This window comes from Festucalex cinctus, chromosome 18, assembly GCF_051991245.1.
Source record: "Festucalex cinctus isolate MCC-2025b chromosome 18, RoL_Fcin_1.0, whole genome shotgun sequence".
Taxonomy (NCBI): domain Eukaryota; kingdom Metazoa; phylum Chordata; class Actinopteri; order Syngnathiformes; family Syngnathidae; genus Festucalex; species Festucalex cinctus.
Window position 1 is genome coordinate 16817499 of NC_135428.1, and position 20519 is coordinate 16838017.

Consider the following 20519-nt stretch of genomic DNA (forward strand, 5'->3'; position numbering starts at 1 on the left):
CAAAATTTAAAACATTTATTATGAGCCAAGAGGTGATGGTGGTCGTGGTGGCAAACAATAGAAATTTGTTGTTCTTGGACTTAAAAATCTAATTTGAGCAGATTTCTACACCCAAATGGGGAAACATGTCATAAATGTGCCCCACACATTATGCCTTTTACATACAGTGACAAAGCCCAGTGTTTGCTCCATAAGGATCAATGTAACCCCAAAAAGGTTTAGGGTAGAGCCTCTTACTAATTACTCTATTGCACTTTCCTTCAATAGTAGCTTTGCTCCAAGTTTCAACTACATAATCCAATGTACCAAAGTCTTTATAAAGTAAAAATACAAAATGCATGTTTCGAAAAACAAGCAAATGCAAACCAGCATTAGTTGTCTGAGTACAAATGTGTTGCAGTCGTGCACACGTAATCCCACTCGTGTGTCACTTCCTGTCGTTCTTACAAGGAACAACTTTGTGTTCAACTACATTTCCTTCATCGCTTAATCAGGAAAGTAAACAAGTGGAGACATGATGAATCGACAATCCATTTCAGACAATCAATCAAGTCTTCATTATTCACCCAAAATGGCAGGAAATGACACACAGGATGGAATCAACATGGCAGTCCCGTCAGCCATCTTGCGAGGCCATCTTAGCGCCGTTACTTGACGGCGACCACGGCAGTGTTGTGAATGGACTCCATGACGGCGGCCAGGCGGCTGCACAGGTCGTGCGCCTGGTTCACATGCACCTTGGGCGGGTCTTTGAGGACCGCCGACGTCTCGGCCGAACTGTCCAGGACGCGTGGAAGGAATTCGCCCAGTTTCATCTGCAGCGAGTCTGCGCCGGAGAAAGGAGACGTCGCTGGTAATATCGGCCGTTTGCGTGGGAAGGTCAAGAAAGCTTCTGATAATCGGGCCTGATTTTAGCATTATTTTTTTCCTCAGCAGCACGAAAACAATGATGGTGAACTCCGTGGTGGTGACGTCACACACCTGTTGCCATATTTACAGTCATTTCTTTGGCACGCGGGACTGTTTTTGGAGCATGCAGGGCTGGCTATTGCCAACAACCTCACGATACGATGCGTACTGCTACATAAACCAATACGTGGTCGTCAAGGCGAAACATATCCTGATATTTTGCATTGCTTTACATGCATTTTTATTATCTAAATTATATGTTTATTATGCTGAATGGCAAAAAAAACCCCAAAACGTTTTGGTTAGCATCTCTTCTGGTTTGCCACCAAGTGGCATGCCTGGTCCAATAAATAAATACATAAATAAATGAATGAATAAATGAATGTGCGCACATTGCAGAGCAAGGTGCCGCTTTCACAGACACACTGGGAAACTTTACAAATAGGCATAGGTCAATATGAGTAAAAAATATTAAAGTCTTAAAATTACAGCTTTAAAATTAAAATGTGATTATTTGACATATTTAGGGAAAAAAAAAACTTTTTAATTTTTTTTTAACACATTCTATTAGGTTCTTAAACAAAATATAGGAAAATGGTACATTACGAAACATGTCCCATGTTAAGTTTAAATAAATAAATAAATAAATAAATAAACGTTGATAGTCTTCTTCTGTTTTAATTTTTCTTAGCAAGATACAGTGTCTAATCTCTGGTGATTTGCAATTAAGTGCACATGCACTTAATTGAGTCAATTAACTCATTCGCTCGCAGCCATTTTCGCAGAAGCAATCCCGTTCGCTCCTGGCTGTTTTACTGGATTTTGCAAGGCCCACAGAATGTTGTGTTCTATTGCTTATAAAAACATGAAACCTATCAAAAGAAAGATTAAAGTCTTCTTTCATCAGGAAAAAAAAAAGAAGTAAATTTCTATTTGTTTCTGTTTCGCAGCAATGAGCATTAGAATGTAGCTAAGTTTCATCAATTTCCACCAATCTATTTAGAATTGTGAGTAATTAAGCTTTTTTTTTTTTTTTTTTTTTTTTTATATAAACATGGCCCTGGTTGATCTCCTTTGCTCTGCTGCCACCTGCTGGCCGTTTGTGTAAGAACTACCATTTCTGCAACCGTTCTTTGCAGTTGAGAGGTTGCATCAAAGCCTTCTGTATGCTCTAGCATAAAAAAAACAAAAAACAAAAAAAAACAACAACAACATAAATATGTCTTTGGGACACTTAAAACATTAAAACCCCCCCCATATTTTTACGTTATTGGGAGCAAATGAGTTAATTGAATCAATTAACCCGCACAGGCCTGCAAGCAAACGAGTGGTTGACTGCCTATTTTCAAATTAATGTGCAATATCGATTCTGATGCCTGCGTATCGATACGTGTATTGTAAAGAGGCCCACAACGATATGTTGCCGTATCGATTTTTTGAGCAACAACCCCTAGTAGCATGCTTTAAAAAAAAAAAAAAAAAGAAAAGAAAAAAAATCTGGTGCTTGGTGATACGGTCGGTACCTTCCATGTCCTGTCCCAGACAGCAGCACCACTGACCGCGGATGCTCTCCATGGTGTCGCGGTCCTCCTGCGACGGCGGCGTCTCGCGGCTCATCAGGTGCAGGCAGGGGATGACCGCTTCGTCCATGATGGCCACGCCCTCCTCCACCTTGCTCTCGTCGCCGCTGGCGAAGAGCCGCGTTGCGCTTTCGTTCAGGGTCTGCGGGGCGAGGAGGGGGCCTGACTTGTTTTGGGTTTTTTTGTTTGTTTTTTTGCACCCAAGTCTGAGTCGAGTTACTTGATTTGGAGTGTAGTCGAACACGTCGTTCGTCACTCACCGTAAGACATTTCCTCCTGTAAAGTGCAATCAGACACGCGTCCACGCCGCGTTTCTCTCCGCTCGTCAGAAGGGCGGCGTTGGTGTCGTAGGCGTGAGCCAGGTACGTCAACGCCTCCCGCATCCTGCAGTACAACAATAAATCAATAAATAAACAAAACCTAACATGCCAAAAAAAAAAACCACTTACTTCCCATGCTGGTAGTGCTCCAGTCCAGTCAGCAGGTAAACGAAGACAGTCCGGAACGTTCTGTAGTCGTCGTGCCACTGCTGTAGAAACGACACGTGACAAACGTGTTGAAGCAAACTAGCTCACACTTTATATACATTTTTTTATGATCTAAATCATTTAATCCAAATGAAGTTTGTAAGAAAAAAAAAATGAGTCTCTGAACTCGTTTACTAATGCCTGAATTCAAACTACAAAACAGAAAGAAAAAAAAAAAAGCATAGAAAAGCAGTGAAGTCCGTGTAAAGAGGAAAGAAACTGCCAGTGTATTCGTCTTCATTAAGTAAATTACCAGATACTCATCCATGTTCATGTCCTCTGGCTTGATGAGGCGCAGCTTGGCTCGGGCTTCCCTCATGATACTGATGGCTCTGCAAGACCAACAGTGCCAACGGATTAGACCATTCCACATGATTATTATTTACCGACCGCAACTTTGCGTGAAATGAGATCGATAGGAGCAAACAAACGTTTTTTTTTTTTTTTTGAGAATATTGTGCAGGAGGTAACAGTTTTGCTTTGCTGATTTTGGACACTAGATGGCGGTATTTACATTCCATATTGAGTTCTGTTGATGAACGCTGAAACTCTTACAACAATAACATACAAGTAAGTCATATCATATGACCTTCTGGCTCTTATGCTGACCACTTGTGTCCACCCTGCTTCCTTTTTTGAAGCTTTCTATCTTGCAAATGTAAACAGATTTTTGCCAGATGTAAATTCCAACATCAGCTCTTTACTTTGGGCCACTTGAAAATCATGATATAAAAATAAATATATAGAATCATATATATATATATATATATATATATATATATATATATATATATTTATTTTTTATTTTTTTTATTTTTATTTTTTTAACCACTGAACTCCCAGTGACTTGTTGCAGACCACTGACCTGTATATATGACTGGATAGCTGATAGCCCATACACGCTAGTGCAAGCCGTTGAAGTCACAGGGAGGTCTTGTTACTTCCACTTAGCGAGCAGACTACTGTATAAACTATATGGTATAAGTACAGGTGAGACATATACAGCTCGTAGGCAGTTAGTATAAGACATTATACTAACTGCCTACGAGCTGTATATGTCTCACCCGTAAGTACAGCGTATAGTTTATACCAGGGGTCTCCAAGTTGGGTCCTCGAGAGCCCCGATCCAGCCTGTTTTCCACGTCTCCGTCCTTGCACAGCTGAATCTAATGATCAGCTAATCAGCAAGCCTGATAACAATCCAGATCATGTATCAGGTGTGTTAGTGGAGAGAAACATGGATAACAGGCTGGATAGGGGCTCTCGAGGACCAAACTTGGAGACCCCTGGTTTATACAGTAGTCTGCTTGTGAGGTGGGAGTAATAAGATGGCCGCCCTGTGACTTCAATGGCATGCACTGACTGGCGTGTATGGGCTATCGGCTATCCAGTCATATATACAGGTCAGTGGTCTGCAACAAGTCACTTGGAGTTCAGAGGTGAAAAAAAAAATACTTTGAAAAACACAAGTTGGTGCTCTGTTTTTTGCAATAATTTCTTAGTTTTTTAAAATAATGTTTTCCCCCCTGTATTTCTGAATATATTTTTTTCTCGTGTTTTTCAGAGTCATTTTTCCTCCTGCTTTTCTGAATATTTTTTTCCCCTGTTTTTTGAATATTTTTTTTATGACAGTAAAAATTATTCGGTAAAACAGAAAAAAAACTTTAAAAACAAAAAAAAACAAAAAAACAAAGCTCCCCAAAAAAATAGTCAGAAAAACAGGAGTTTTTTTTTCTCTCTCAAGTGAATGCAATACACTTCCGTAATCATGTCACCAACTGGTATTAAACACTATGTAGTAAAAGTAGCAAAAAAATGGCCACAAATGCTACAAAATGTAGTCGAATGGAGCGAGGTCTGAAGGTCAACACGCGAGTCAGCAAGAAGGTGGAATATGTCACCTCTCGTCGAAGCTGAGGTTGCGGTCGGTGAACTGCTCGAGCAGCGTCCTCTCGATGACGCGTTTGGGCGCTTTGTTCTGGAAGAAGTAAACCAGTGCGTGCTGCAGGCGCGCGTCCTCCCACGGCGTGCTCTCCTCCTGGGAGAGGTCGTACAAGCGTGAGTACTCCTCGTGGAAGGCCTGGCGGAGGCATTTGGATTTCAGTTGAGCGTAAAGTCGTCTATACGATTGATGACAAGAAGCGGTTCCAGGCAACATCGAGGTCGCAACCCACCTTGATAAGTCCGGCTTCGGGGCCTTCGGAGTCAAACGCTTGTCTGGCTTTCGCTATGGCGAGGATGATGCCCTGCATGGCTGGCGTCAACATCATCTGTCACACGAGCAGGCGGTACAAAATCATTTTCAAGTCATTTGAAAAAGGAAGTGTGACTCTAGTGTAGTAGACCAAATGATTTTCCTGCACTTAATGCTCATTTTCCTTCTTATATATTTGTGACCCATCCGCCACTCACCTCTTCGTTGTATCCGTCCGCATCCGCCCTCACCATGATCCTGCCCACGTTGGGGATCTCCACCTCGGACACCTCGTTCTCGAGAGGCCGCCGTCTTGTGGGCTGCTCCTGCTGCTGCTCCTCGCCCTCCCGATCCACTTCACGAGGAGGAGGTTGCTCTGCGGAGGCCTCTGCGTCACCCCGAGCCGTTTCCTCATCGTCCTCCTTCACCTTTGCGTCTTCCTGGTCTGGTGGCATCTGGTTACTGTCAACTTCGGGAGCAGGAGTCTGGCACGGAGCAGGCACACGTGATCAGTCATTTATGTCGCACTATTTCCAACCACTTGAAAAGTGTCAAACTCATCACGTGGGTCCAGTTCAGTGAATGTGCGCATCCTGGATCGCCATCACTATGTTAAGTGATGAAACGGGAGCCTTTCACTTAGTGGCCTAGAATATATGACCCATATTCAACAAAGCTGGGGGAGGGAAACAGGTGGTTTTCGCAGGGCTTATGCTGCATTCGAGGATGGTCGGAAATCGGATATATCCAAGTTGGTTTTTCCCAGTTCCGACCTGAAAGCGTTCGAGGCGAAAGTAAGCAACCAAAATGGCGGAAAGTGGTAAACTTTTTTTTTTTTTTTTTTTTGGTTCTCAAAACTCATTTTTGACCTTCAGCAAACTTGCCTTCTCGCAATATTGCTTCACTTTGTTTGTTTTTATTTTATTTCATAAGCATTCCATACAGTTCAGTAGTTTACCGTATAATTTCATGTACGGAGATAGCGGCGTACAGTCACGTATGTTGCGTTACGTGAAGTTATGTCCAATATTTATGAATGAAGAAAGCTATTTAGTTTTATACTCAAGTAAATTGTGTTTTACCATTTACGGCTTGTCTTTCCAAAGGGGTCGCCATTGTAGAGTGACATCAATTGTCCAACTTCCATACATTCTGGAATGCTGCATTAACCCACCTGACTTTGAGGTGGCTCCTCAGCTGCAGCAGCATCAACGCACTGCTCAGGTCCAAGGGCGTCGCCGTTGTCGGGCTCACCGTCTGCCCGGCAGTCACAACTTTGAAGGGGTTCTGGTTCCTCGGATTCTTATTGGTGGGGAACAAACGGGACAATTATTTTCTTTGATTTGAAGATTAATGACATCATATTTTAAACTGTCTTTTATCGACATAATTAATTTAGGGATGTAACGATCACAGCAATATCGTGATATCGCGATATTAAAATTGCCACAATATATCGTGGTCGTCATGTCACGATATTAAAGATCTCCTGTTATGAGCTTTGCAGCAATGACACCAACCATCCTCTGGGCGCCCTAACACTATATAAAAAAAAATGTTCACGAAATTGTACCTTGTTGTAGTTGCAGTCTCCACTAGGAAGGTCTACTGTTAGCCTAGCATCAAACGAGCGGATTTTGGTGGGCGTGGCCAAGGCTCGCCAGACTTCCGTGTGTTTTTGACTACAAAATGACTTGGGCGTGGCCAAGTCTCATCTTTTCCGTGTGCTCCTGCTTACAAACAGTCTTCACGTCTGCACCTGAAGGAATATTGGCTCATTAGTTTCAATAGTTGGTATCGATCCCGGGATCCCGTACCGGTTGAACCATAAGTCCTACAGGGAAAATGAACACATCCACGGAACCGGCTCGACCTCGGGTTTCCAACGGCGTCGGTACTGGCCCTCCACGACCGTCCGGTCCGGAGATACGGGGCCGCGAAATCAGCCACCCGACGCTCGGGAGATGGATTGCCACCCGACTCTCGGGAGATGGATTGACACCCCCGTACCGGACGAAACCATAAGTCCAACGGGGAAAATGAACACATTCCCGGAACCGGCTCGACCTTGGCATTCCAACGGCATAGGTGCCAGGCCTCCACCAGCCTCCGGGCCGGCGATATAGGGCCGCGAAATCGTGGACCATGCTCTCCTCCTGCTGCTGCTGTTTGTTTGCTCCGGCGGGGGGAGGGGTTGAAAATTGTGAGGGTGGAGTTCGCGCTGAGCTAGTGACGTGTAAAACCGAAAAAGGTGGGGTTAGTGATGTGTAAAACCGACCTGCTGAAACAGCTCCTTTGAGAGTGCTGTTTGAGCTAATGTGATACAAACGCCCATAGGAAAGGGAAACATGGGTCGTTTATTTCACAACTTTGGGGACTTAGTCAGACTATGATAAGGCTTTTTTATGTCAACCCCCAAAAAAGTGAACATTTCATATGAGGGGACCTTTAAAAGCAGCACATCTGTTCAAAAAGTCAGGTTGATTTCCATTTCTGCAGTTCTAGCTCCCTCTTGACTAGTTTTTTGTTTTTCTTTTAGTGCAGTTTAATTTTCAATAGGGATGTTTTGGCCCTTCTATGTTTAAAATCGACGCTAATGGTCAGATGAAGGGGCACGTAATATGCTCATGAATCGAGTCACTATGTGGAGGAACTCAATGTATGTGCCTCAATATTGCGTTATTAGAGATTGTAGGATGTTTATATGCATTGCTGTAATGCAGCAAAGACCAATATTGTTTGTGTGTGTGTTTTTTTTTTTTTTTTTTTTTTTAGTATGAGCTCTTTTTTTTTTTTTTTTTTTTTACATTATTGTGACCTTTTTTTTGTACCGCGAACCTCTCCACGATACCGTGAGAATTATCGTATCGTGACCTTCATGATAATATCGTATCGTGGATATCGTTATATCCCAAATTGTAATGATTGTAGTTTAGTTGTTTGTAGTTTACTGCTAAAAACAAAAAACATTATCAACTCAAAGAAATACAATGCAGAATATTTTGTAGAATTAATTGATTTCAATTTTCTCTCTTACATACTGTCCATTTGTATTGGGAATGAGTGGGCCGTATTTTTATTTTTTTTAATTTGTGTATATTAAAATCTGTAAAATATTAAGAGCAATAATTTCTCTAGTAATTTTAAATAATATATAAAAATTGCAGCTTGGTCATTTCCTCCATTACAGTCCGCTTGCATCGGAGCCCAGCTCGACCATATTTTTTCTTCACTACGTAAAATATTATTACAATGTATAGGTAACAATAATTTTAGATATTAATGTCTTAAGAAATGTTTCAAATGGTTGAAAAAGTTAAATTCCACTTTTCTCCATTTGAGTACGGTATTTATGGTTAATACTGTTAGGTCCATTTTATGAGGTGACAACCCCCTTCAAATGCCTCCAAACCTTCAAGTGGGCTTTCAGATTCAGGCTCCGGATCACTTTGGGCTCCTGCTTGCAGTTGCGAAGCCGCCACTCCCTGGGCCGGCTCCTCGGTCTGCTGGGGGCCCGACTGCGGCACCGGCTCGACGAGTGCCGGGGGCCGAGGGTCAAGATGGTCGCTGACGTCAGGAGGCTTGGCGGTGGGAAGCGTGGACTCTCCCTGAGGAGCCGCCGCCGCCTGGCGAAGTTGCTCCTCCCACTCACTGAGCTCCTGATGGAACCAGCGGTTGTCCTGGTGCACGTAACGTCTCAGGACGGGTGGCAGCGAGTCCATGCCGAGCAGCACCTGGCCCGTCTCGTCATCTGTGTGCTCTGAATGCAAGGGAGATATTTTGATAGGAGGTACATACATCACTTTTTTTCCCATGATTGGTGGGGAATTTTATAAGCTGTCAAGAATCCACACATTCATGATACCATAAAAGGCTTGGATCCCGAAGATATTTGCGGTATGAATGTGTTTCCAAAGCTGTTTTTTAAAATGTCAACAATAAATCTATATATATATATTTTTTTTTACAAAGTGCTTTTTGTTTTATTTATTTTTATTGTCTTTGCACGGCCATATCTCTCGAACCCTACGTCCGACCTGGGACATACGGGCAGCCGCGGATTTGTCTCGACGAGACCCTTCCAATGGTGACTGTCCCGTCGCTCCACGACGTTGCATTCCGGAGATTTTTCATTTCATTTCATTTTGTTCATTTATTTCAGGCAATAATCAACATTCACAATATATCAATTTTTCTAGACAAATTTTTCTAAACCTAGCCTGAAAAGGAGTGGGAGGAAGAAAAACTTATTACCGTAAGTCCCACCCCCAATATCATTAGTATCAAAAACAAATTTAGCTACTTTCCTACAAACTTGCACTAACTAACAGCGGTTGTCATAATACTGAAAAACTATGTGTTTACAAACAATGTGTTAATTAACATGACATCAACAGCTCATACCAGCAATGGTAATAAAAAAAAAACAATACCAGCTTGGGTAAAAGACAAACTGGAAACAAAACAAGTCCACAAATGGCACATATCAATAATTCTAAGACACAAGCATACCAACAGTGGCGATAGATAGTATGTAAAATAAGAAGGCAGCAAGTTTACTCTATCACAATAAGTTGAAAGATAGATGTTGGTTTAAGATGCACTCTCCAAATACTGAGAGCAAACCATATGTTTGTAAGACATTAGTTTAAATCTGTGGATGTTTTGGCATTGCTTGTGTTGTACCTCTAAGCTGTTCCAACGCACAGACACAGAAAAACTTTTGCGAACAGTTCTAAACTTAGGTAATATAAAATCTCCATATCCTCTCAAGTTGTGATAGACATTCTCTTTTTTTGTAAATATATATTGCAAATTATCAGGTAGTAATTCATAAAATGCTTCATATAAAATTATTAAAGTATTATACTTTATAAGGTATAGAGATAGAAAATATATACTATGCTGTATAATAAGTAAATAAAAAAAACATACTTATAATGGAAAAAAATGACTGAATGAAAAACAAAAAACAAATAATGAATGAAAAAGCATTCATAATAAACGGAAAATCATACCAAAACGAAAAAAAAAAAAACCTATAATAAATGAAAATATATATGTAATTAACGGGAATTATTATTATTATCCATTATTGCGGATAGTTTTTGGAACGTAGTACCCGCGATAAATGAGGGAACACTGTATAAATAATAACAATAAAACAATAAAAATATATATTTTTTAGATATTTATTTTAAAATCTTACCTGAATTTTATTATACATTTTTTATTTTTTATTATTTTTTACTTTTTCATTTTTTATAAATTTAATTTCATATATACACAGTTTTTTATAAATTATTTAATTCATTATTTAGAAAACATATTCTTTTTATTATTTTAAAATTATTTATTGAATTAATCAAGGGAATACTGTGTAAATAATTAAAAAAAAACATTAAAAATATATTTTTAGCTTATTTATTTTAAAATCTTACCTTAATTTTATTATGCATTGTGTTTTATTTTGTAATTTTTTTTCATTTCATTTCATATATAGTTTTTTTTTAAATAAATTTAATTCATAATTGAGCAAATATTTTTTGTTTAAACTTATTTATTGAATTACTCAAATATTTTCTTTATTTTTGGGTTTTCTATTTTTTCTAACTGTTTATAATTAAAAAAAAAAAAAAAAAAATCTATGCATTGAATAGAGAGGCTAGCCTAAAACCCACATTTACTATTTCACTAGCAACAAAACCCAAAAGACAGAAGTCAAGTTTCATGTTGAAGCAAAACAAATAACCCAAAATGAAGAAGACAGGCTGCAGTCGCGTACCTGTAATGAGATGCGGTAGCCTGTCATCGATGTACATCAGACAGTAGGCGCTGGCGTTGGTCATGCCGCCAAAGGAGTCTCGCTCCAGCTCCTCCCACGAGGCCTCCGTGATACTGACGTCGTTGTACTTCATCCAACGCTGGTTGCCGTGGTCGTAAATGTACGCCCAGTAGTGGCCCGCTGAGGCCTGCCCCTCGTGGACCAGCACTGCGTGAAGTCTGTAGGGTACCTAAGCAAACATAAGGTTGAAAAAAAAAACACACACACAAGAGTGTAAATAACAGGACTTTGAAAAAGACTTAACGTGGGCCTTTGTGAGCAAGTAACTCATGCAGACGTTACCTGGCAGAGGCAGTTATCTGAGTACATGCCCTCCAGCGTCTGACTGAGTCTGTCAATGTTGGCCTTTAGCTCTGTGACGTGGCAGCAAAACAACACGAGCGAGAGGCGGGAATAAAATAAATCCAGATGAGTGATTCCAATATGAAGCACGAGCCACAATACGGAAAATCTCCCGGTGTACCGTTGATGTCGTTCTCTACTTCCGTCCTCCATCGTTGGAGGCAACCCTTAACGAAGTGCAGCTCCTCCTCGGTGACGCTGTGGGGGGCCGGGTGGGGCGGGCGGCCGGCTGGGTGTCGGCACTGGGTGAAGGGCTTGTATATGGGGGTACGCTGGCAGCTGGACACCAGGCCATCCATTTCCTCCTCGGCATCTGCTACCTCGCTGAGGGAAGAAAGATTTGCAATTATTAAGTCATCCAACCATTTTTGGGTTTGTGTGTGTTGCCGAGGTTGAAATTGTGCCAACGCAAAATTTGTAAATTCTGTCCAGGTAATGTGTTAAATAATATTGTACTAATTTTATTTGTATTTTCATTTTTAATACAAGTGGAATGGAATACAAGTCGAGTTATGCAAGCATTTTTTTTTTCATAGAAAAAAGAAACCTTAGCATATATCGACAGTACCCATAGTCATTTCCTTAAATAATATTTTAGTAATTTTATTTTAATTTTTAATACAAGTGGAATGGAAGACAAGTGGAGTTATGCAAGCATTTTTTTGTTAATAGAAAAAAAAACCTTAGCATGTATCGACTGTACTCATAGTATTTTCCTTAAATAATATTTTAGTACGGTAATTTTACTTTCATTTTTAATACAAGTGGAATGGAAGACAAGTGGAGTTATGCAAACATTTTTTTGTTCATATAAAAAAAAAAAAAAACTTAGCATATATCGATTGTACTCAGTCTTTTTCTTAAATAATATTTTAGTGATTTCATTTTTGCATATATTTTACTAATACTCTTCTCTGTCTTATTATCAATGATTCATTTGAGAAAAAAAACTGAAAAAGTTCACCCTTCAAACTGTACTTTGCTTAATGTTGAATTGTGAGATTTTCATCATCTCACCTGTCCCCCTGGTTGGCGTTCTCGCAGAGCGTCTGGCAGGGAGGAGTAGGTGAAGAAGAAAGCGGTTGTGCATCTTCAGCAGCGGATATTGTGGAGGAGGGCTTGGTGGAGGCAAACTCTAAGACAAACTGCAGCATGTCGGCCAGAGGGTACTTGTTGGGCCCCGAGCCGTAGTTTTTGTAGCTGTAGAGAAATACGAGAGAGGCTGTTTTTAACACTATTGTCACGATGACGTCGAAGAGATTTAGCAGCAGGATATCGACACGACCATTCCAGTTTCTGTTGGAGAGCTGCAAGCTGCTCCTTCAGTTTTTTCACTTCTCCTCTCCGCTCATGTGTACACGTCAAGTTTTTGTGAAGATATCTGAAAACAATCATGAGGAAAAAAATAGATTAATACCTTGTACAATAACTATATTATATATTTATATAACTGACTTTTTTTTTTTTTAAATCTCCAAAGTGTGTTATTATCTTTTAACCTTTGTGCACCAAAAACAAAAACAAAACTAACTCTCTGGTTCAATTTGAGCCAAGAGTTGGTGCCCTCTTGGAAGTGTGATAACTAACTCATTTCTGAATATTTTTTTTCACTTCCAACCCCTCAAAATGTTCAGTGGCTTCAGACCTATCCATACATGTATAGTTTGCATTTATTTATTTATTTATTTATTTTTATTTTAGATGCCCGCTGTGGACAATAAAGGCAATATTGTCCTAAGAGCAAATCCAACTATGAATCTGATATATAAAAAACAAATTCAAATTGGAATATTCGATACGATCACATTAGGGCCTTGAATGTGTTAAAGTGCATCTTTTTTTTTCAGTTAATCTTGTCCAGGTGTAACTAATTAGCCGGCTGTATAATTATTATTTTATCCATTGCAAAGTGATCACCTGTCCATGTAGATGATTTGTGGAAACTCCAGTTTCTTGTGAATCTTCTCAGGTCGGCCAAGCTGCGTGTTGAACTCAAATCTGGACAGTTCAAACGTCAGAACAGGTGGCAACCTTTTGAACCATCTCTGCAAAAAACAAAAACAAAACATCATCTCATCATCAGGACATAAACACCATTTGGGTACATCTTCCGTGAGCGAAAAATGATCCTAACGCTACAGACCTCTCGACCAGGTGGTGCGCTGTGTTCCGCATGGAGCGACTCGATGTCCCTCTCCACCATGGCACCTTCTAGGCATTCGTCCAGGTTGTTGAAGCCGTTCACTTGCAAGGGGTACTGGCCAAACTGCTCGATGTTGCATAAAACTTTACCTAAACAATCAGACGTTACATATGAGTAGTCCATATTTGTGACGACATTGCTACAGAAAGCTTGCATACCCTCGTGCTTCCTCTCGGTCACAAAGGTGCCGTAGAAAAGTTGGACCATGGGGTTGTTTTGTTTGTCTGATGCGTTGCTGGAAGCAAAACACAATCAAGTATTAATGTTTACTTTTATGCGCAATACATTCATCCATTCATCCATGTTGTGCTTACTAGGGTTGTGGCTGAAATTCAATCAACACTAGCTGACTTTGGGCAAAAGGTGGGGTACACCCAGCCAATCACAGATGTGCAATAGATTCGAATGAGATCATTCTTCCACATTATTCAGTTTTTTTTTAAATTTTATTTTATTTTATTTTACCTCCACTGTATTTAAGCACAGTGTTCATGTTAGTGCGGAGTAATGTAAATACAGTGGTGAAAAGGTGAAAAACATTGACATCGATTTGTAGTTTGGATGTGCATTAAATGATTGACCCCTAGGGGCAGTAGTGCTCCAGTTTGAACATGAAATTTTCGTTAAAGTGTGATGAAGAAGCTTTGTTGAGCCTTGATGCTGAGATCAAGAACATTCTTTAAAAGAAAAAAAAAAACAAGACAGCACATTGAGGACTATGGCACATACCCACATACATACTGTATTTTTTCATAAATGCTTGCAGTTTTTGTGTTTGTTTTAAAATACACTTACTTACCATGTGTTTAAAAGTATGTTTTAACAAGATGAAATGTTTCAGTGTTTGTGAGGCGTACTCTCGGACTTACTCTCCACTGGCAGCCAGTTGAAAAGCGTCTTCTAACCAGTCGAGCAGCTTATGGGAGAACTCACTCACATCCTTAATTTATGCATAGAGAAAAACAAATCAGTTGACACTCGATTTTCATACAAATAATGGACTTATTGGACGTGTTTGGTGGTACCTGCTGGGCCTCGCTGGTCCGAAAAGCCTCTCGCAGTAGCTCCACGGCGGCGGAGGGGTCTACGAACCTGCGCGTGGAGCCCACCATCAGGGCGAAGAGGCAACGCAACTCTTGCATGAAGGCGATGTTCCTCTTGTCCTATCAGCACAAATTCCGTCTTGCTTGTTTACAAGTCTGTCTGCGATGATGATGATTATGATGATGAAGAATAATACTCACAGTGTGGCTTTTACACCTGTCCAGGATTTGCTCTGATAGACGGTAGTTGAGTACGAGCCTTTTAAACACAGGCAGGTGGAACAGTGACTGCAACACACAAAGACGTAGCCATGTAACTTTTTTTTTGTTTTTTTTTGTTTTACCTCTGCCAAGGCAAGTATGATTTAATGGGTTGCCAGTTGGCAAGATAACACGGAACAACATGAATAAATTAGAGCGATATGGTAAAAGAGGTTTAGCATATAAATGGCTGAAAAGTTATTTGGATAATAGATATCAGTATTTGCAGTTTAATAATATACAATCAAAACACTTAAAGATTATTCATGGAGTTCCCCAAGGGTCTGTGCTAGGCCCTAAAGTATTTATATTGTACATCAATGATATCTGTTGTGTGTCAAAAATATTGAAAATTGTCTTATTTGTACAAAGTGTCTACAAAAAACAAAAACAAAACAAGAACAAATATTAAGCAAGGTGTGTTTCTGTAAAACGTGTTAATTTGTGGAATAATTTGGGAATTGACCTGAAAAGATGTGACTCACTTGTTGAGTTTAAAAAATTGTTTAAAACCAAAGTTACTTATGTCAGACAAGAGCATGAAAATTGCATTTGTGATTTATAAATGTATTATGGTATATGTCTAGAAATTTAATGTACATATGTTGCTGGCAAATGCACACATGTATAAGTGCACTGGTATACATAACCAGATTTATCCATTTTACATCTTTTTAAAAATATTAACCTCGTATTGTATTAATAATGAAATAAGTCTAAATATAATGTATAAGGGGTAGGACTAGTTAAGTTTTTAACGTCTTCCTACTCCCTTTTGAACATGTAAATAAACTGTGATTGATTGATGATTGTATGGGGTTCTCCTTTTCTTTTCTTTTTTAATTTTTTTGTTTTTCTGCTGCTTTGTATGTTTATATGTTCACTAAAAATCAAATCAAACCAAATCAATGTTGGCACCTGTTAATTCTTACGACTCACCAAATGCTACAGGATTGATTTCACTTTCCACATAATAATATGCGCTAGGGTACTTTCCTTTTAGCCCCGTGTGTGTCTCCTGTGAAGGAACAATTAGTCTTATGTGTCATGATGATGCACTTTTGTGTCTCCTGATAATGTTTGAGTGGGAAACTCAATGGAGCCTAATCTCATTGTTACAGTCATTGGTAGCCACGGAGAATAACGAGAGCTTACGAGTGACTCACGTGGTCACTTCGGCTCAAATTTGATAGCCTAATTTCATTTTGGAGATCATATTTGCCGCTGTTGAATCGACAGTACTTGCCCTGATGGCAACAAAAAGTGTATCGCATGATTACTGCTTAGATAGATTTGAATTCCACTGTATTACATTACCGTTATTACTCAGATTAAAAAATGCCGTTGCACAACAGAGTCAGATCTCCAACTGTTTTAGACTCAGTGACTCCATCGTTACATCACTCAATTATCCACTTTTCCTCTGTGTCAGAAGATGGTAGCGGTTTCTGTTGAGCCGCTTAACAGAAAGATGCATGGCAGCTTCTGAATCAAAGAATGATGCAAATTGGAGCCGGTCACAAAGACCCACATCATGCTATGAAGTCATGTCATTGTTTTTTTCTTTTTTTCTTTTTTAAACTACAAAGATCGACTCCTTTTTGTAACAAAAGTAACATTTTGACCATTTTTTGATTTAAATTAGCACATTTAGCTCATTCACTCCCAGCCATTTTCACTGAAGCAACCCCTTTCGCTCGCGGCTGTTTTACTAGATTTTGACTGATTTTGCAAGGCCCACAGAATATTGTGTTCTATTGCTACAAAAACATGAGAAAAGAAAGATTAGAGTCTCTTCTTTCATCAGGGGAAAAAAAAAGTATATTTCTGTTTCCGTTTTGCAGCAATTAGCATTAGAATATAGCTGAGCTTCATCATTATTCACAAATCTGTTTAGAACTATGGGGAAATTAGCTCGTTTTCAACTTGGCCCTGGTTGATCTCTTATACTCTGCTGCCATCTGCTGGTCGTTTTTGTAATTACTACCATTGCTTCACTCGTTCTCTGCAGTTCAGACACTGCATCAAAGCCTTCTGGATGCTCTAGCATAAAAAAAAACAAAAAAACGTATAAATCTGTCTTTGGGACACTCAAAACATTTAAAATAGAACATATGTATACGTTTTTGGTAGTAAATGAGTTGATGCTCAACAAAATTAGCTGAACAAACCAGCATTTGAGCACAGAGAGTACTTTAGAGCTGAGTTTTTGTTTTTGTTTTTTTTTAAACAAATCAAAAGCAACATTTTATTGATGTATGGTATTTTCAGCTAAAGTTCGGGATGATGGAAAAGTCCATGTCTAAAAAATGTTTCTTGAGTCATGGCAGGTCACCCAAGCAAGCATCTACTCACCTGGATGACGGCGCTGAACCAGCAGGTGTTGCCCACATTGCGAATGCCGACGGGCCAGTCGTCCTTGCGGATCCAGTCTGCGGGGCTGCTCATGTCGCTCTGGACCTCGCATCTCTTCCTCTTGCTTCTGCTGGAGGTTTCCTCGGCGCTGGCGTTGGCATCCACAGCCCTGTCGCGACATCGGCACATCCGTCGGATTGACATGTAGAACAACAAGCTCGTTATTCGCGTTTTTTTAATTTTTTTTGGTAACCTCTATTACGTTGCTAGTCTGTTGCTGCATTTGTTTGCACGTCAGTTTGGACTAGTATTTTATTCAGGGAAATATGCTAGCTAATATTGATGAGCTATGGGAAGGTGGTAAATGGTTTGTGTCGAATAACTGGGCTGCTGAATACATTTTTTTTTTTTTTTTAATGTAACATGGGTTCCGGATTGCGTACATGCTAGATGCATGGTGCTGATAGTGGTTATTCTTTGTGTTGTGCAAGATCAAAGTCAATGAAACAATCTAAACAGTATACCAGCTGGTGCTCTTCTTTTATGATCCTCTTTGCGGCCATTCTACTTGTATAGGCAATAACGAATCATCAATGGTCAACAATTATTGACAGAGTTTCACCATTTGTGTAAGTGCTTGGTCCCCTACCCTCTGCAAAAAGTATAAAGATAACATAGTGTTTTGCGTGAATGAAAAGTAATGCAAAACGTTTGTACTGATGGAACTCTCTCTCCTCTTCCTGAGCCTTGTGGGACTCCTGCAGGCTCAGCTCGATGGCCGTTTGGAGTTCATCGTGAACGCCTGAAAGAGAACATCTTTCGAATCAATATTTATTAAAACAGCCTCCATTTGACTGCATTTATTTTATGTGATGCACAGTGGACCAGTAGTAACTAGTAATCCATTTTGGAATAAGGTTTTAGCATAATAAAATATGGACATTTTAAAGATGCACTTTTAAAAAACAAAAACAAAACTTGAATACAAAAAAACAAAAGAGACACCGCAAAGAGACACCTCGTACTGAATAAAAAGAAGAATAGCATAGTCGTACCTTTCTGTCCCTCCCAGGCCCTCACGGGCATCACGGACTCTTGAGGTTCTCCAGCATCCCGAACCTCCGCTGGCCGACTTGTCAGCAGTCCGACGGCGTGTCCGATGTCACCACGACTGGCCTTTCAGAGAGCATGTTGATAAGGTAGGCAAAAGACAAAAGCGTGCATACGTACTCTGGATACAAGTAAAGGACACTCTATTAGACTTCATTCTAATCCTATCTGATATATGCTCTGTATTAAAAAAACAAACATGAAAGTCAGCATAAAAGGGTCTTTTTGTCTTACTCTTAACGCTCTGCAGAGAATGCGTGGATCCTGTATCCCGGTAATCTCCCTCAGCTGGTTCATCAGCATTTCAGTCTGCTGAGGAATTAAAAACAGTTGATGGCCTTGAGTTCTTTTATCTGTTCAGTAGTTATTTTATGATATGGACACAAATGTTCTGATATGGAAGTGACCAAAGGAAGAAAATATGGATCAGTCCTCGCACTCTCATTGTAACAGCCTTTTTTTCTTCCACACAAGTGGAATATAAAGTCGATATAAAGTCCATCCAAAAAAAGAACTGAATCCACACTGCATGCATGGAATTCAGGCAAGTGAACCTCTATAGCATCAGTGATGTGTCCCCCCCCCCTCCACTCTTCATTACTAACTACCCTTATTTTCACGACTATAAGGTGCAGCGCATTATAAGGCGCACCTACAATCAATTACATATTTTAAAACCTTTTCCATATATAAGGCGCACCGCATAATAAGGCGCACCTTCAATGAATGACATATTTTAAATATTGTTCTAAGACAATAAAAATACTGCAGACTAAACATAAATTATAACAATGAAGACTCACTAGGAATGTAATGGGGTCAAAAGTAAAACGTTCGTCTTTAAAACCTGTAGAATTAAAATAGTTTCTTTGTAATGCATCAAGAATGTAAGATTTTTTTTCAATGATGTATCGTGTTTTTAGGAATGCGCACTATCACGCAGGCATATAAAGGTATTTTGTTCTAGTAGGGTTGCCGTAGTTAGCGATCCAAGAGGGCGGGATCTTCTGCGCATGCGTGTCACCGATCGTGCAGGGTCACTGATAGCGTCTTGACAGCAAGACCTTTGCGGCTCAATATTGATCCATATATAAGGCGCACTGGATTATAAGGCGCATGGTCAGCTTTTGAAAAAAATTGAAGGCTTTTAGATGCGCCTTATAGTTGTGAAAATACTGTAATTGAAAGGTAAGCTGCCCAAAATGGAAGTCGGCCAACATCTCAGAATAGCTTACAGCAACATCAAACTTCTAAATAACTACAACTTGTTTTTGCCTGCTACAATCAGGTTGCTTTTGGAACATGACAATGCCTCATGTGAGCCTCACTGGCATGTGACGCACATGGGCACGACAAATGCCCGAATGCCAACCTGTCATTGTCATATGAGGCCAAGCACAATGAGAATCAAGTCATTGTCCTATGTGGCAGTTGATCATTCAGTAAAGTTGGGAAAAAAATGATTCTAAAAACCATTACGTCAGTCTATGTTTATTGATGGCGGCGTGTTAAAGGAATCTCATTCACATGACCCACATTCAATTACATATAAAGGAGTATAAACAGTCAAGCGTGTTTTCACCTTGTGGACAGACGAAGCATTTCAAATACAAACTAGAGCCTGTTGGGTGAGATGTGCTATATAAAGCCCGTCGCTACAACAGCAGGTGGATGCGTCTCACACACACCCACACACACTAACACACAGAAAGCCAAGAGCAGGGGGAACCAGACTTATATGGCGTCCGGGGTATATCTGAGACCCCTTGGTTAGCCTCTATTTTAAGCTGCTGACATGGATAGGACAGGCTTCTGTTTATCATTCTGCTCGGCATGCCACCAGACTCCATCACAAAGCCACTGCCACTCTCTCTCTGTCACACACACATACATACACTGTGCCAAACAAATAATTCACTTCTGATGACACAAAGGAACTGTTTCACAACATTAAACACTGTTAGAGATCCTTACTTCGACAACACACTACAAAAAAAGTGCCAATGGTGTGACAAAACAATTAACATAAATGTAAAATGCAGTTTATTGTAACACTAATTAAAAATTATAAAACTTAATGTACTTAAATAGTTCATTTCTCGAGATGGGATGTGTGATTTTTTTTCGTCTCTCAAATATTTTGATTTGGT

The 20519-nt window shown here is 39.9% G+C and overlaps 1 protein-coding gene across 14 annotated transcripts in view; it reads right to left on the reverse strand.

The window, feature by feature from the left end:
* usp28 (ubiquitin specific peptidase 28) overlaps window positions 1-20519 on the reverse strand; it is a 27047-nt gene continuing 6528 nt past the window's right edge. For 10 of the 14 annotated variants that reach the window (XM_077504530.1, XM_077504535.1, XM_077504534.1 and 7 more), the window contains 25 exons: window positions 18604-18681; window positions 18315-18435; window positions 17977-18061; window positions 17260-17428; window positions 14845-14931; window positions 14626-14763; window positions 14470-14540; window positions 13759-13835; window positions 13541-13689; window positions 13315-13442; window positions 12683-12778; window positions 12415-12597; window positions 11519-11721; window positions 11338-11408; window positions 10996-11224; window positions 8623-8970; window positions 6385-6512; window positions 5429-5695; window positions 5191-5286; window positions 4918-5096; window positions 3270-3348; window positions 2939-3018; window positions 2750-2873; window positions 2433-2631; window positions 1-826 (listed from right to left, as the gene is read on the reverse strand). In XM_077504530.1, the coding sequence (XP_077360656.1) occupies window positions 648-826; window positions 2433-2631; window positions 2750-2873; window positions 2939-3018; window positions 3270-3348; window positions 4918-5096; window positions 5191-5286; window positions 5429-5695; window positions 6385-6512; window positions 8623-8970; window positions 10996-11224; window positions 11338-11408; window positions 11519-11721; window positions 12415-12597; window positions 12683-12778; window positions 13315-13442; window positions 13541-13689; window positions 13759-13835; window positions 14470-14540; window positions 14626-14763; window positions 14845-14931; window positions 17260-17428; window positions 17977-18061; window positions 18315-18435; window positions 18604-18681 (3564 nt within the window). In that variant the 3' untranslated portion in view covers window positions 1-647. Of the gene's footprint in view, window positions 827-2432; window positions 2632-2749; window positions 2874-2938; window positions 3019-3269; window positions 3349-4917; window positions 5097-5190; window positions 5287-5428; window positions 5696-6384; window positions 6513-8622; window positions 8971-10995; window positions 11225-11337; window positions 11409-11518; window positions 11722-12414; window positions 12598-12682; window positions 12779-13314; window positions 13443-13540; window positions 13690-13758; window positions 13836-14469; window positions 14541-14625; window positions 14764-14844; window positions 14932-16221; window positions 16362-17259; window positions 17429-17976; window positions 18062-18314; window positions 18436-18603; window positions 18682-20519 lie in introns of those variants that run through there. The other 4 variants (XM_077504537.1, XM_077504539.1, XR_013279713.1 and 1 more) reach the window with 4 other exon arrangements.